This window comes from Vipera ursinii (assembly GCF_947247035.1).
Source record: "Vipera ursinii genome assembly, chromosome: Z".
In the NCBI taxonomy this organism is placed as follows: Eukaryota; Metazoa; Chordata; class Lepidosauria; order Squamata; family Viperidae; genus Vipera; species Vipera ursinii.
In genome coordinates, this window is record NC_139517.1 from 94904322 (window position 1) to 94921787 (window position 17466).

At 36.7% G+C, this 17466-nt stretch overlaps 1 protein-coding gene across 1 annotated transcript in view; it reads left to right on the top strand.

Annotated features, from left to right (window-relative positions):
• The window catches only part of DGKB (diacylglycerol kinase beta), a gene marked incomplete at both ends in the record, with an annotated part of 339119 nt that overhangs the window by 78309 nt on the left and 243344 nt on the right, over window positions 1-17466 (top strand). Inside the window, 2 exon segments of the mRNA XM_083379029.1 lie at window positions 1572-1646; window positions 12472-12557. Of these exon segments, the coding sequence (XP_083235155.1) occupies window positions 1572-1646; window positions 12472-12557 (161 nt within the window).

Here is a 17466-nt window from a genome sequence, read left to right on the forward strand (position 1 = left end):
AGTTTATTTTCTTGCTATTATTCTTTCTTTTTCTTAATAACACATGTCTCTATTTCTTTGACACTTTGTCATTGTTCAGGGCCACATTATCACAAGAATTATTTCTTGGGAACTATATTAAATATTCATGGAGGGATAGGAGTTGTAATGTAAGCAACAAAAAAGATGGAATAGTTTCATTTCCTCCTTTCTTTTTCCCCCCTTTGTTTTGTTTTTCTTGCCTGGAAGATTATTAGGGAAAGGATAGATATCTTTCACCAGAAACATGATTTTGAAAAAGTCATTTTAAATTTTAAACTAAGGTCCATATAGAAGTGCTTAGTTATCTACTGCTACTTTTGTTGTTGTTGTTGTTGTTGTTAGTTGCGAAGTCGTGTCCGACCCATCGCGACCCTATGGACAATGTTCCTCCAGGCTGCTACTTTTAACCTTTCCTAACTATTTTGTTCTACTTTATTTAGCCTGTCATGATTCTGTGTTTTTATTTAAAATCTCTTGCTGAATTCTAGCTTTCAGTTATCTGGTTCCTTGATCCCATTGTCCAAAATGCGAATACATTATGTATGTGAACCAACTTGTAACTTTCTAATTATCTAGCAGAAACTTTGTCCTTGGAAGGCTTTATTAAACAACAACAACAAAAATAACAGCTTAAAATAACAACTAACCATTTTCTCATTCAAACAAAAAAGGAAAAAGTACAGGTATTAGGATGATGCATTGATTTGGTCTAAAATTGCAAGCAATTGCTCTTATCAATTGTCTGCTCCGGTAGTCATGATAGTTACAGTTCATCCAAAAGGAAGCCAGTCACCTGACTTTCTTTTCCCTTTTTCTGAATCATATTCAGGCTAGGAATAATAGATGCGTTTAATTTCTGAAAAAAATAAATAACATTAACCAGTGATCAGTCATTGGCAAATGTATAGGTGGATGTAATATATATATAAGAGATCCAGTTTCATCTTTTTATATTAAAATATTATACAAGTAGTCCTTGACTTACAACAATTCATTTAATGACCATTTGAAATTACAATGGTATTTTAAAAAAGTGACTCTTTTTTTAGATTTGTAAAAATAGAGAAATGTTCATTTAGTGATAGAATTTTAAAAGGTTTGATTGAGCAAAATTTCAGGCAACAATAACAAAAGTAAAGTTGTAAGGCCCAAGGATCTGTAGGTATGCTCTCTTTGCCATAGACAGTACCAAGATCTATAGTACTCTGCAGCTTGGTAGGCTATTAATATATGACAAATAGATTTTGAAATGGACTAAAATTTGAAAAGCAGTTTTCAGTACAGTACATCATGTACAAATGAATTTAAGATCTTTCTTAACTAGGTCTTGCTTGATATCTTATTTACTTGACTTTGCTCTTGTTTACAAATTATGCAGAATAAATGTTAGTGTGCTCATCTGTCTATATATCCTGAAATATTAACATTGGTAAGTATAGTGCGGGATGCAGTATGACTTTGTTTAATCCAACATGTTATTATGTGGTAGAACTGCCAAAACATAATTTGTTGCCAATAAAATTCAAATATTTTTCTATCCGCAAGTATAGAATTTATAGGAAATTTCAGTATCTTCTGAATCTGCATCAGGTTTACAGCCTTGCAGGAAATGAACCAATGCCAGGGTAAGTCTGCATGTTGTCAAACATGAACTTATTAAATAACATAGCCTAAAACACAATGATATTCTGCAAATATTGTATAAAGAGAAATTAATTTAAGAAATATATTGCTGTAGCTTGGTGACATAGTTGAGAGTTCTTCTGGATTTTTAAATGTAAGAATTACCTTCTATTTGATATATATTAACAAAGTTTTTTAAAAGGCTTACAGTGCTTAAAAGAAAGAAAAGAAGAATCACACAGGTACACACAGTAGCATAATGCCACAAGAGGGTAGTATTTTGTGAATATTCATTTTTAAATGTTTAGATCATTTCTAATTTTTATTTTCTCCATTTAAGAAACTACTTAGTCTTGAAACATTAGTAAAGAAACTGCAAAAACCTCTGATTAATTATCTGTCCAATATTGCATAGCCTTGTTTATTTGTGTTTTTCTTATGCAAGTTAATTTAATTCTGATTTCCCAGGCCATGTGTGTAAATATACATATATTTATATTATTTATTTCTTTGTCATGGCTATCAGCTGGATACAAATTTCTTTCAGTAACAAAGAGGCTTTATAAATCTAGTTTTCTTCAATGAACATAGGCTTACAGATAAGAAATCAGGGCCACACATTATTTCTACCGACTGTATCTCTGTCTTTCACCTGCCAGCTGTAGTCTTATACCAACCCAATCCTAAGAGACATATATCCTTAGAGGTCTGAGTCACTTTTAAAGGCAGCTAGCATGAGCCAAGCTGTGTTTCAAAACTAGAAAGCACAATTCATGGGACCAAGTTCCACAGATAAAGCTCTGATCACCTTCTTAAATATAACTCAGATATTTAACTGGAACATTCAGTAGCCAACTGGAAAAGGAGTATGTTAACCTGCCTCTGGCCAGCCCTACTTAAAATGTCCAATATGGTTGGAATTGCTGCTCCTTTTTTCTGTCCTGTCTTATCACTTCCCAGTTGTATCTCTTCGCAAATATTCGTGAACATCTGAAAGGAAGGTTAATGTATTGCTTCTTTGGGCATTACTGAATATTCTCCAAAATATTGTTATTTTGATCATTTATAATATCTCTGTCTGTATTGTAGTTCATTATTCAGAAATGAAATAACCATTATCAGATTCAGTCATTTGAAGAGTCAGATGTCCTCTGTTCTTTGTCTACACTGATAAACCAAAGAGATCATTGTTGATTTCAGAAAAGGCAGTCACAGCCATACTCTTCTGTGTATTAATGATTCACCTGTGGAGATGGTTTTCAGCATCAAATTTATGGGTGTGCAGCTTACGAGTAGGCTGGCTTGGTCGCTCAACAGCGAGACACTGGTGAAGAGGGCACAGCAGCACCTGCATTTTCTGCGTCGCATGAGAAAAGCACATCTTCCTTCTCCTATCCTTACCACTTTCTACAGAAGGATGATCAAGAGAATCCTGTCATACAGCATTACAGTTTGGTTTGGAAGCATCACTGCTTCAGACAGGAAGGTGAGACAGAGAGTGGTGAGGATGGCAGAAAAGCTCCCTTCCATTCAGGACATAGCATATAAGCATTGCTTGAACAGGGTCTGCAAAGTTGTCTGGGACACTACACATCCTCTTCACGATCTGTTTTCTTTGTTACCTTCTGGGAGGATAATGTTGTGATTCTGTGCCAGCCAGTGGACCTGGCAGTTGAGTCTGGGGAATCAGAGGAGGAAGAGGGGCCTGGAGAGCCATCAAAGTCAGAGGAAGGCTCTGATAAGCTCCAGGACTTACAATCTAATGAAGAGCCAGGCCCCTCCACTCATGCTCAGGCTGAGTCCCAGCTGTACTGTGAAGCTGAGTCAGACTCTGAGGACTCACAGCTGAAAGACATCATAAGGTGGTTCCCCCGCACATGCATGCTAGTTGTTTCCTACTCTAGGGGCTGATGCTCATCTCTGTTTCAAAGCCTAAGAGCCAGTGCTTGTCTGAGGACGTCTCCGTGGTCATGTGGCTGGCATGACTAGATGCCAAAGGCGCACAGAATGCTGTTACCTTCCCACCGTAGTGGTCCCTATTTTTCTACTTGCATTTTTACGTGCTTTCAAACTGCTAGGTTGGCAGAAAGACATCATAGACACTCGCAAATGCCGACAGACAACAAGAACAGGACAGAGGGAGGCAATGGGGCGACTCCAAGGGTGAAGGAGAAAGCATTGAGAAGCCATGCCTTGGGGCTGCATAATAAAAAAAAGGAAGGTGTGGGTGATGCTATTGAAGGCAATAGTTTGCAAAGGACTCAGGTTTCATGGGATCATGTTCTGAGTGCCTTGCCTGTGAACAATTCTCCGTTTGAATCATGTTTTGTTTGTCTTTACTTTTGGGACATTTTCAGGTTTGTAAATAATATTAAAAGGGGTTTGTTTTTACTGCATTTCCAGCCTACTTGTTGGAAGAGGGCTTTGTCCTTGTGAGTTAACAAGGACTCACGTAGCCTGGGACAGAACAGATAACTTTGTGGTAGTCGAAGCAGAACATCCAGATTCAGTCACAGTTTTGTTCCATACAGTAACCTTGTGAACTCTAAAGCTTCCTCTTTCCACTATATATTCAAGATGGATAGTGATTAATATTCATATGTTATTTATAGGTAAGAGTGTAGGTTTATATATATGTTGTATATAGCATATTTAAATGTTATACATTTTATTTATTTATTTAATTTATTTATTATATTTTTATACCACCCTTCTCCCAAAGGATTCAGGGCGGTGCATAGGGCAATAAATATAAAAGCAGAATAAAAGTTAAAAAACAATTAAATATAGTGCCCAAATTTAAAACAATAATTAAAAACATATTAAAACTCCTGCCCTAACCCATCAAACCAGGTCGGATTGCTCAAATAAATACATTTTTAGATCACGCCGGAAGGAGCGAAGGTCAGGGCCATCCGGAGTTCAACTGGCAAGCGGTTCCACAGGTCTGGCGCGCCCACAGAGAACGCCCTCCCCCTGGGGGCCACCAATCGGCATTCTTTGATCGGAGGCACCCTGAGGAGGCCCTCTCTGTGGGAGCGCACTGGACGGAGGGAAGTTGACGCTAGCCGCAGGTGTTGCCGTAGGTAATCCAGACCCAAGCCATGTAGGGTTTTGTAAGTCATTACCAACACCTTGAATCTGACCCAGAGGACAACCGGCAGCCAATGCAGCTCATGGAACAAAGGTGTAACATGGGAGTATAAGGAAACTCCCAGTACAACTCGTGCGGCTGCATTCTGCACCAGTTGGAGCCTCTGAGTGGACTTCAAGGGAAGCCCCATGTAGAGAGCATTACAGTAGTCTAGACGAGAGGTCACGAGAGCATGAGTGACTGTATGCAAGGCATCCCGGTCCAGATAGGGTCGCAACTGGTGCACCAGGCGAACCTGGGCAAAGCCCCCCCTAGTCACAGCTCCAATATGCTCTTCTAAAGAGAGCTGTGAGTATAGAAGGACCCCCAAGTTGCGCACCCTATCTACGGGGGGTAATAACTCACCCCCCATGGCAAGAGATGGAATAACCGGAATATCCCGGGATGCTGGCATGAACAGCCACTCAGTCTTGTCAGGGTTGAGCCGAAGCCTGTTCCTCCCCATCCAGACCTGGACCGCCTCCAGGCAATGGGACATCATGTCGAGGGCATCACTGGGGTGGTTTGGGGTCAAAATAAAAAGCTGGGTATCATCAGCATACTGATGACACCCAACTCCAAAACCACGAATGATCTCACCCAGCGGCTTCATGTAGATGTTGAACAGGAGAGGCGAGAGGACCGATCCCTGAGGGACTCCACAAATGAGAGGCGTCAAGGTCGACCTCTGCCCCCCTGCCAACACCGACTGCGAACGTCCCAGAAGATAGGAGGAGAACCACTGAAGAACTGTGCCTCCCACTCCCAACCCCCTGAAATGTCGCAGCAAGATACCATGGTCGATGGTATCAAAAGCCGCTGAGAGGTCTAAAAGGACTAGGACAGAGGAGCAACCCCTGTCCCAAGCCCGCCAGAGATCATTCACCAGCGCGGCCAATGCCGTCTCTGATTGTACCCGGGCCTGAAGCCCAATTGGTACGGGTCTAGATATGTGTACACTTTTGACAGCAAGCAACAAAATTTCATTTTTAATGTGTGCCAATGTGCCCACAGTAAAAAAAATGACAATAAAGCTCACTCTATCTATCTATCTATCTATCTATCTATCTATCTATCTATCTATCTATCTATCTATCCATCCATCCATCCATCCACCCTCCCACCCACCCACCCACCCATCCATCCATCAATCCATCCATCCATCCATCCATCCATCCATCCATCCATCCATCCATCCATCCATCTTATTCCTGGTTGCTCTTCTCTGTTTCTGAGTCCCTGACTATTTGAGTTGAAGATGAATAAGAAAATGCATTTGACTTCAGTAATTTCTCAGTATAGATTTAATTAAACTAACATTCCAATGTACAGTATTGGCCAAAATTGTGGAAACCGTTTAGGAAAAGTGTACATTTGAGGTTTGATGGCTAATAACACCACTTTTTTTGGAGTAGTATTGTAAAAGTATATATCAATGGAAAGATAATTCAATCAAGAATGTAATGAAATAAAATGTGTTCAATTATTTGTATTCTATGAAAAATTATAGCCAAATAATCAGAAAAAGGAAGCACAACTTGCTTAGGTTGATATCAGATAGCTTTCCTTCATCTGATTGTAGCCAATGAGCATGAGTGCTTAGGGAGCCAGTCAGGTGTCATCTTTTTTGGCAATGAGCCAATCAGATCACAGTAGGATTCAGTTATTGATGTCATGTATTGAAGCAGAGAGGAAGACATTTGTCAGTGTGTTATGTGATCATTATCAAGTTGGTTGGTTTGTTTTTTGTTTTTTCATTTAGTTAGCTTGTAAAACAAGGTAAAATTATAGTAATGGTGCAAAGAGTTGACTGGTCACCCAGAAAGCAATGTAAAATAGTATTATTAAGTGAACAAGACCACAGTTATAGAAGAAAAATTGGTGGAAACTTAACCAAAGATAGCATTTCTAAGTTGTTGAAGAGGTATAAGGAGACTCAGTCACTACAAAACCACACTGGTAAAGGCAGGAAAAGGTGCACAACAGCAAGTGATGATAGAGAAATTAAGAAACTGCCTACGTGACAGAAGAAAATCATATGGATATATACAAGGTAAAATGGTGCAATGCAATGTGAAGTTGAGTGCAAGGACTGTTTGGCACAGACTGAAGGAATTTGGCCTAAAACCTAGAATTCCACAAAAAAAGCCCCTTTTATCTCTCAAACAAAAGTTGAAAAGACTAAACTGGGCTAAAACCCATGTTACCTGGACAGAGGAACAATGGGCCAGTGTTATTGGGAGTGATGAGACCAAGATCTCTCTGTTTGGTAGTGATGGCATAAAAGACGTAAGGAGAAGAATTGGAAAAGATTTACATCCTGATTCCATTACATGTACTCTGAAACACTCAGTCAGTGTTATGAACTGTGGTTGTATGACATCAAAAGATGTGGGCAGAATTTGTGTGATTAATGAGAATATAAATGGTCAAAAATATACTAATCAAATACTTGAGCCCAAACTAAAGCCTTCCGCACACGATCTTTTCCAAGACAATGAAGCATTTATATTTCAACAGGATTCAGCTCCATGTCATGTTGCTGCTGTGTGCAAAAAGTGGTTTCAAGACAATCATATTCCACTGCTGGAATGGCCTGGGAATAACCCAGACCTTAACCCAATTGAAAATCTATAGAACCAACTAAAGAAACTTGTTATTCAGAAGCTACCCAGCAATAAAACCTAGCTAATAGAAGCAATCATTCCATCTTGGTTTCACATTATAACAGCTGCAGAACTAAGGGACTTGGTTCACTCTATGGGAAGATGTTGTAAGGCCGTAATTCATGCTAAAGGTTACCCAACTATGTATTAACTGACATGGTGATAATTTTTGTATATTTCATTTTTTCTATGGTGATAATTTTTGTATATCTCATTTTGTATATCTCATTGGGGGGGTGAAAGCCCTAATAAGCAGGAATATACATAGAATGAAGGCTATTGCTAAGCACATTGATTTGTGCTTTATATTGTAAGCCACCCTGAGTCTTCAGAGAAGGGTGGGATATAAATGGGATTAAAAAAAACACAACAACTGCTATTCTAATAGCAAATCCTTCATAAAGGTTATTGCATTACATTCTTTATTAAATTATCTTTCCATTGATATATAATTTTATGGTACTACTCCAAAACAAAAGTGGTGCTATTAGCCATCAAACTCAAATGTACACTTTTCTCAAAAGGTTTTCACAATTTTGGCCACTACTGTAGTATTTTACTTACTTCTACAGTCTAATTTATTGCTATTTTTGTTCATTCTTTTTAAAATTTCTTCAATGAACCTTATAATTAAGCTAATACTTTTAAGGGATAATTTGTTATTTATTTCTACATTTTTCTTCATAATTTTTACCTTAACTAACTTGGCCTAAAAGTGGATGAGTGTAAATAAGCTGAATTGATTCTTACTGCTAACAACGTTAAGACCCTCCTAGTCTAGTACAGGAATTTTCAAAAACAATTGAGGCTGCAAACCCTGTTGGTTAAAAAAAGAAAACTGAACCCCTGATCAGTATTGATAAAAATTTGTCTCTTTTCAAATGTGGGTTTGGGATTTTTTTGCCCTTAAACTCTATGGAGGTTTACCACCTTTTCAGAGAACTATAGAATTCTATGGAACACATTGTGAAAATCCTGGTTTAGTTGATTCATTTACTCTAAATCAGAAGAAAGGTATAAAGAATGGGGTTCTCAGCATGCCTCAGTGCTTATTAGCTTTCTTTTCAAGTGGAAAGAGGACAACCAGGAAAGGAATCTCTCTCTTCCTACAGCAGCTATATAAAAAAACTTTCCTATTGAGCTTTTTTAATCAAATTTTAAAACAGACTGAAACAGAACAATCTGAAGGAAACCAGTCACATTGCTATTTGAGCAAAGCAGTTTTCAGGAGTCTGGTGTGCACCCCTAATTTCTCTCTTTGTGTATCTTGTTGCAAAAGCAAGTACATTTTGCTTCACAATATTTTTGCAAAGACTACAATATACAATTCCTTTGAGGCAGCATTTGCCTTTGAGTGGCAGGCAAGAAGTCACACTCCAAAAAACATGTAGAGCAGGGCAAGAATTTGAGAAGGAGCAGTACAATCAATACATTTGATTTAATTGAATTTTAAATTAAATGAATTTAATTACTTTAATATTACTGAAATTACATTTTAATTACATTATTACTTAATTTAAAATCATTACACTTCATGTAATTTCTGCTTCTGCCACATGCAAATCTAGTTTGGTGGCATCCTTGTTGTGAAGGATGTGCTGTATATTTACTAAACATATGAATTAAAAAGAAATTAAAAAGTGAGAATGGTGATAGGTGAGGGAAAAAGAGAGCTGCAAGGGTAATTTGGTACTTTTTCTTCACTACATTTTATTTCACTAAGGACCAAATTCAGTCCAACCTTAATGAAACAGTAAGATGGGCTCTCCCATAAAACCAAATATATGCCTTTGCAATGCCTAAGTATATTTTCTTGAAGCTTAACTTTAAGTATTAGCTTTGTGGATTTAATTTTTTTCAGTGATAATTTGACTGACAAAAATATATTGTTTGATTAATATTACCTTGATATTAAAATTCCAGCATGAGAAAATGAGTGTAAATTGGAGAAACCATGCAGGCTCTGCAGCTGAACATAAATGTAAAATAGAACAATACATTTAGAAAAAAGTCTTGCTTAACAAAGTGACATGAAAATTGCCATTCTGGTACACTGTTCAGTTTATAATATGCACCTGTTTTACTTTTTAAAAGAGTTTTACTGTTCACTATTCTGTACAAGCAAACCATTTTGTCAACAATTGCTACAGTTGATTTAGCTACATTGAATAATCTGAAATTCAGGTAATATTCATATTATAAATAAACAAGAATTGTGTAAATAGCAATTCAGTGGTATGTCTCTGTGAAAAGCAGAGAGATCACTTTTCCTGGCAAGGAAATATTTCTAAATTGTGCTATTTTAAAAACCTGCAGTTGTTTTTCTTCAACTTTCCCATATTTTGCATTCATATTTTGCATTCATATTAAGGTTTTTTTTAAAACTATGAGGATATTTATGCAATTCTTAGTTTATTTCTCAGATCATTGCTCTTACTAACTTGCAAAAATATACAGAACAGTGTTAATTTTGATAACTAAGAAATTACATTTTGAATATGTTGTCACTATTATGGTTGCTGAGAAAAAGCAAAAGCAAAATTCTCTGGCAACCTGTAATCCATCCTTTTCTGATGGTGAAGATGTTTTTTGTGAGGAAATAAAATAACTGGACAGTTCTTTATCATTTGATTTGGGAACCCATAGTTGCAAGCACTTTCTCATAAGCTATCACCTGTCCCTACTGACTACTACTACAGTTAACAGAATAACCAAATTGGAAGGGGCTTTGGAGGTTTTCTAGTCCAACCCCCTGCACAAGCAGGAGATCCTATACTATTCCAGACAAGTGGCTGTCCAGTCTCTACAATCTGGGTAGATTGTGATTCCTAAATACTGTAGATGAATGAATCCAGGATCATCCTAGGAATGTTGCTCACTGAAAAGTCCACATCTATCAGGAAAATTTATTCCCAGAAACTGGCTAGCTTAAAAAGAGGAATAAAATATTGTAGCGGCTAATTCAATCTAGTTTTTATATTGATCGCAAAAGTATCCTGAGGTATCTAATATAGTCTTTTGTCTGCAATTAGGACTTCTACCCTGATGCCTCTCACAATGCAAAAGTACCTGATAAAATACTTATGTTGCCACTTTAAGTTCTTTAGTTACTAAAGCAGTCTTCTAATTATATTGAACTTTTATCAGTCCCTAGCAAAATCCTTATGGAGATCCAGGACTTCTGGAGGAAAGCAAGTTGAGGAGAACTATCTCAAAGTGTTATAAGTATTTAGTTTCCCAAGCAGGAATGAGCAGGATTGCTTCTTCAAAAAAAAAAGCTGCTTACCATTTTGTTTTATTTTAATGTTATTTTATTTTATTTTACTGAACTAGAAGTGAACTTCTTTTAGATAAAAAAAGATTACTCCTAATATCTGATTTAAAATTCAAATATTTATTATAAACCATATTATTAAAATTTTCTCACTGCCTAGTGGATCTTCCAATAGTGTTTCAATAATAATAATAAAACTTTATTGTCAAAGTACAACATGTGTACATTGAGATTAGCTGAGCCTCCCCCGTGCTCCCTCCCCCCAACACACAGTGACAACAAACCCTCCATCCTACCACACCATGTGAACCAACTGCACCACACACCAGCCTCCCAAGTCAATTCTGCATAAATTCACAGAGATTATATCCCATTCAAAAGCCTAACAGCCCACGGATAAAAGCTGTTTTTCAGCCTGTTGGTATGGCTGGCTGTACTCCTATATCTCCTACCCGATGGTAGGAGAGTAAAGAGATACCGTCCAGGGTGTGAGTCATCCCTGAGAATTTTCCTCACTCTTCCAAGGCAACGAGCCCTGGCGATGTCATCCACTGGTGTCAGGAGACAGCCCACAATGTCTTGTGCTGTGCTCACTACCCTCTGTAATATTTGTTCTACCTTCTGTATAGAATAGATACTTTTTTTCCAGAATCTTATGCTTTTGACTGCCATTGAAGGGTGTTTTGATTTTATGTCTGCAGCAATATTTCAATGAACTGAGAGCATAATGGCTCTGGAAGTGATGTCCTACTTTGTTTTCATACCTAAAGTTTTCCTGCCTTTCTTGAAAAAGTAATTACTGTATTATGCCTAAATCTGTTTGCCATTAACTGGGATTATAAACTACAAAAATAAGAACTTTTGTTATTCATCTATTGCAAATATACTTTACTGTTGAACAGTCCAAATACTTTACCAAAAATGAAAATAACAATCTATAATGTGAGCCTCCCATTTTTCCTTTGACTGTGTTCGATTGTCATTTATTTTACAAATGTATCCACATATAGAGATATTCACTTCATCATGGGTCTAGTACACGGGTGTCAAACTTGCCACATCATGTGACGTATCGTGACTCTTTTTGCATTGCCGGCAATAGTATGAGTGCGGCTATGGTATGATGAAATCGGCCTGTGGGCCAGTAGTTTAACACCCCTGGTCTAGTATATTTAATTGCTTCTGTGGTACAACATTCATATACATTTTTTAACTGTTTGAACTATTGATATAATTTAAATTAAGAATTATTAACTAAGATATTGTTTTAAAAGCAGATATCCTCATTATATTATGCATTGGAAGTACATTATGTCTACTGTATAGTGCAGATTTAATTTGATTTTAACTTGTGTTTAAAAACTGTTACTGTTAGCTGTAGGTTGCAGAAAAATGATGATCTTTATGACTGGTTGGCCTCTACGTACCAATTAAACTTTATATCTTAAAATATAGTTTCCCAGGAGATTAATGTTTTACTGCTCACCATAATAAACTGCATGCTACAATGAAACTAATTTTATTATATCCTTTTGCAGTAATTACCATCTTAAGGGTATATAACATGCTCTTATAATATAGACCATTGTATCTGAAAATTACAACTGTTATGAAGTATGTGCTGTCCTGCTGCAAGCTGTATTTAGCTATTTTTTTCAAAGTGAGCAACGGTATCTGCTGTGTAAATATTCTATTCATAGTGTTAGTAAAGCCAGCTTCTGAGACATAATTTCATTTTTTTTTTACTTTTTCAGATTAAATTTTTTCCGAGATGTTTCTGACTTTAGAGTATTGGCATGTGGTGGTGATGGAACAGTAGGTTGGATTTTGGACTACATAGGTAACATGCATTTTTGTTTTACATAAAACTAGCAAGAAATGTCTGAAATTTGCTCTTTTTGTATTAATAATTCTAAATTCATCAGAAGAAGCCAAACATTCTTTGCTTCATGTTGGAGTAATTAAAAAGGGAGGTTACAAAAAGGAAGTTGGTTATGAGAGTTTGGGGAAATTATGAAACAGATATTTTTAGTTGTTGAAATGCTTCATATATTGTTGATAGGGAATGTCTAATAGTATTATAATTCTTTGTTAATGCACTGGATTTTTGTCAATAATATAGGATACAGTTCATCAAATTGTAATATCCTATGTAATAATGACCTTATACCTCAATATTGAAGAGACATATAAACAGAACATAAAAGAGTTGGAAGGGACTTTGGATGTCTTCTAGTTCAATCTCATGCTCAAGCAGAAGACCCTATATCATTCCAGACAAATGGCTGTCCAATCTCTTCTTGAAAACCTCTTATGAGGAAGCACCCTCAACTTCTGATTAACTGTTCTCACTATCAGGAAATTTCTCCTTAATTCTAGGTTGCATCTCTCTTTGATAATCTTCCACCTGAAAATTCTTGTCCTGGCTCAGGTGATTTGGACAATAGGTTGACCTCTTCCTTATGACAACCCCCAAGTATTGGAATACTGCCATCGTGTCATTTCTAATTCTACTCTTTGTTACTCTAGGATACCTAATTCTTGCAACTGTTCAGTGTATCATTCAGCTTCCCTTTTTATCTTTGTTGCCTTTCTCTGCACTCTTTCTAGATTCTCAGCATATGACTATTTCTTAAAATTATCATTATTTTATTATAAACTGAAAATATTTTATCCATAGTTTATTTTACTTTTTAAGATTTGCTAAACAGATAACCTGACCTGGATATATACTGTGAATTTTATGTACGATTAATCAATATCTTAATATTTAAAAAAAACAATATGTATTTGTGTATACAACTGCATACAGGCAGTTCTTGACCTACAACTGTAATGTCTCCTGCCCATTATATTACACATCATGATAGTCATTAAGTGAAGTAGCAACATGATCATCTTGCTTAATGACTCCCATCCTTGCTGTCCCTAATGTGCTTGTTCATTGACCACTCTGGTTATTAAGTGGAGCCTCAGGGGTGAGGAAGTCCTAGAAGGCCAAGCATAGGCCAGGCCTGCTTTTCCTGAACCTTTCCACCCTTCAGATACTCTTTCCTTGGCTCCTCCTTAGTTCTGCTTTCCTTCTCACACCGGATATTTGTAGGCCTTTCCCCACTATCAGTACTGGCAGGCCATAAACCACGGAACCAGTCAGTCTTACCAGGGTTGAAGAAAAAGACTGTTGCCTCCCATGTAGATCCTCATATCTCCAGCCACAGGAGTGGTTCTTGGTGTTATTTCTTTGTTGGTCCAAGGTGTGCAACTGGGTATTATTAACATAAGGATTATGCCACACATATGGGGATGGATGACCTTACCCAGGGTCTCATGTATATGCTAAATAGGAGTGGGGAGAGAGAAGGGCTCTAAGACACTCCATAAACCAGGGGCTCAACTTCTTCCACAACCAACACTAACTGGAACTTGTTTTGAAAATGAGAGGAGAACCTTTGCCTCTTTCTCCAATCCCCAGAGTCAGGTCAGAAAGAAGCCATGATTGATGGTATTAAAGCCTGAGAGATCAAGTGGGGCCAGGAATCCTGACTGAAAAGTGTCCAGATAAACCACTTATTATGGAGTAGGAAGCCAATCACCTTCCCTAAAAAGGGAATCTTCAAGACTGGATGAAAATTGTCCAGATCTGCTGTTATAATTTATATAACAGATGGATCCATGAATAGAAGTTTGATAAGATTTTGGACAGAAGGATCTGGATACAATGAATGATGGGAGAAGAATATTTAATGGAGATTGCTGCAGCAGCAGCAGAAGCTTCTGCTGCATCCAAAACATAAGCTAAGGATTTGTTTGATTTTGGGGGTATTATGAATAATAAGGGGTATGTATATGTTATATTGATTATGTATGTATGTATTTGTTTGTTTGCTTACCTCTTCCCAATAAAGTTTATATGGAAGTGATATAATTCATTCCAATACTAAAATTGTAATATTTTATGAAATTATATATTTCCATCAACGGTTTGTAAATCTTTCACTATCTGTCTCAAGGTGAAAAACCAGGTCTGTCATGGTCAGCTGATGCAAAATGCAAATTCAATTCATTTTTTTTAGTAGTTGGACTAGGAGCCTTACTAAATCCTTGTTTTGCTCACCTTTTAGATGTATTTTTTAATTGAAGTGCTTATCTATATCTCAGGTAGAATTAAGAAAGATAAACCATTCTTTCAATTAGAAATGGTTTATAATATATGACATGCATGAAATCATTATTTTGAGAGAAAGATAGAAATAATACTTGAAAAACAACAACATAGAAATAAAGACTAGCAATTAAAGATACGCAAAAGCTTTATGTCATTAAATGAAATTTAAAATATAACTAGAAATAAGAATAAGATTTAAATCAATATACAGAATAATTGTTTTTATAACTGTGTTAAGATTTTTAATTTAAGACAAATTACTTTTAAACATTTTTGTTTCTTATATTTCATTTTTCATGCTGGGTACTATTCTACCTGTTTTAATGTTTATTAAATAACATTTTTATATAAAATTTAATATTAGAAAGGATCAGCAAAATGTTTGGAACCATATATATATTCTCTTACAGGTTAAACTTTGTACTAGAACTGAAAAAATGCACAGGAAATCCTGATAGTTTCCAATAAATTGCTTTCTCTGTGCCAGCATGTTTAAAGCCCAACTACACTCCTTTACAGAATAATTGTGATAAAAGGTCTAAACCCTGGTTTGATAAATAATGTTTTAAAAATGCAGAGTTTAGGTAGTTTCTATCTACAGAAACCATGAGTCAAAGTACTCACCAATGTTCCTGAAAAATCTTATGATCATTGAAAAAGAAATACAAGTTTCCCCTGACAGGGAAAATTAAAGGTAACTGGAAAAGGCTGCACAAGCAGTTCTCAAGAAAAATCATAGCCCGTATAACCATCCTCTATTGCCATACAAGTGCTAGATTTAGTTCCAGTCTTTATCATTCAATCTCACTTGAGATCTGGGCCATCTGTTACAGTGATTTTTTTCACATATTTTCACATGTCAATCCTATCAGGTAGCCCAAGTCAGGATACTGATATTGCAAAAGCTACTGAAACTCAAACTCATTGTTGTAGATTATAATTACAGAATCTTAAGAGTATTTAAGAATCTTAAAATATTTTGTCAAGATTTTCTATCACCCTCTCTTATGCCATACAGTTTCAAAAGGTGGGGTAGGAAAACCTTGAGTCTGTTTCTCACATAAGAAGTTTCTCTAGGAAGTTCTCTTCCTAGAACTGATGTATTGTTTATTGTCTTTTATCTGCAACAACTCCTGAATACCTTAACTAAATTCATCTTTTTCCCCCCTGTACATTACCTCCACTTAGAACTATCCTCTTTTTCTGCAGGTGAAGATTCTTGGCAAATAACTACAGACTCTCCTATCCTTGCTTGGCAGTTCCTCTGGCAGATTTGTATAGTCCCATGTCTTATATAGCAACTAGTACTTGATGGTCTATTGTATCAGGAACCACCAAATCTTGTTTCATTATATTGATAGCAGTCACAGAGATAGAACTTGTGTGAGAAATTTCAGATATACTTTGCTACCGTAGTATAGAGCGTGACCATTTGTTACATATTGCCATGGCCATTCTGATTCAGGGTAACAATTATACATACCCAAACTATTCATGCATTAGATGCAAATTATGTGAACTATTGCAGGAAAAGGTTAGGAACTTAAAGGCAACTGTAGCCAAACCCCAATGTATGAAAGAAAGCTACATCCAAACCGAACCAAATAATGAACAAATAACTTCCAGAGGATTTGACCCCACTGATAAACCCTCTAGAGGAAGACAAATGGAGGTATGTCATATACAGAAGGAAACACAATACTCAAAGAAAGAAACAGGATACAACAAGCAAACCCCTTGTGCCCAATCCTACCCAACCAGAAGCAGTCCCATTAAAACTGAGCAATTGATTTCTCCCCTTAGATGGAAACAGGCAGACCCACAACCTCCCCCTCAAAGAAAACACGCAGACACCTAGCAAAGAAACAACTTCAAATATCCCTAAAAAAGCCACATCAACAAACACACCTGAGATAAACAGAAAAGCACCTCAGACCACAGCCCCGCAAAAAAGGAAGGCGAGTGTTGGTAATAGGAGATTTTATCCTCAAAGGAACAGAATCATCCATCTGCAGACCAGACATACAATCCAGGGAGGTATATTGTCTCCCTGGAGCAAAAAACAAAGATGTGGCTGAGAACCTAACCAAAATAATTAGACCTACAGATTACTACCCCTTCCTCCTCCTCCACATTGGGACAAACGACACAACAAATAACCTGAGTACAAAAGTGAGAGATTACAAACAACTAGGCAATAAAGTTAAGAAGCTAGGAGCACAAGTAGTGTTCTTATCAGTACTCCCAATGAAAAGCCAACACCCATTGAGGGTAAAAAGAATTTTAGAAATAAACCATTGGTTAAAGAGTTGATGTTGCCAAGAAAACTTCGGTTTCCTGGATCATGGACTGCATTTCCTATGTGAAGGACTCTTGGCAGAGGATGGGCTGCACCTCACGAAAACAGGCAAAAATATATTTGGAAAAAGATTGGCCCAACTCATCAGGAGGGCTTTAAACTAAACCTGAAGGGGGAGGGTGACCAATCTCTATAATCTCTAGAACCCAAAACCAATCACAAATCCCAAGAAAACAAATCAAACAATGAAGTAGGCAGTGATGAGAAAAAAAGAAAAACTCAAAC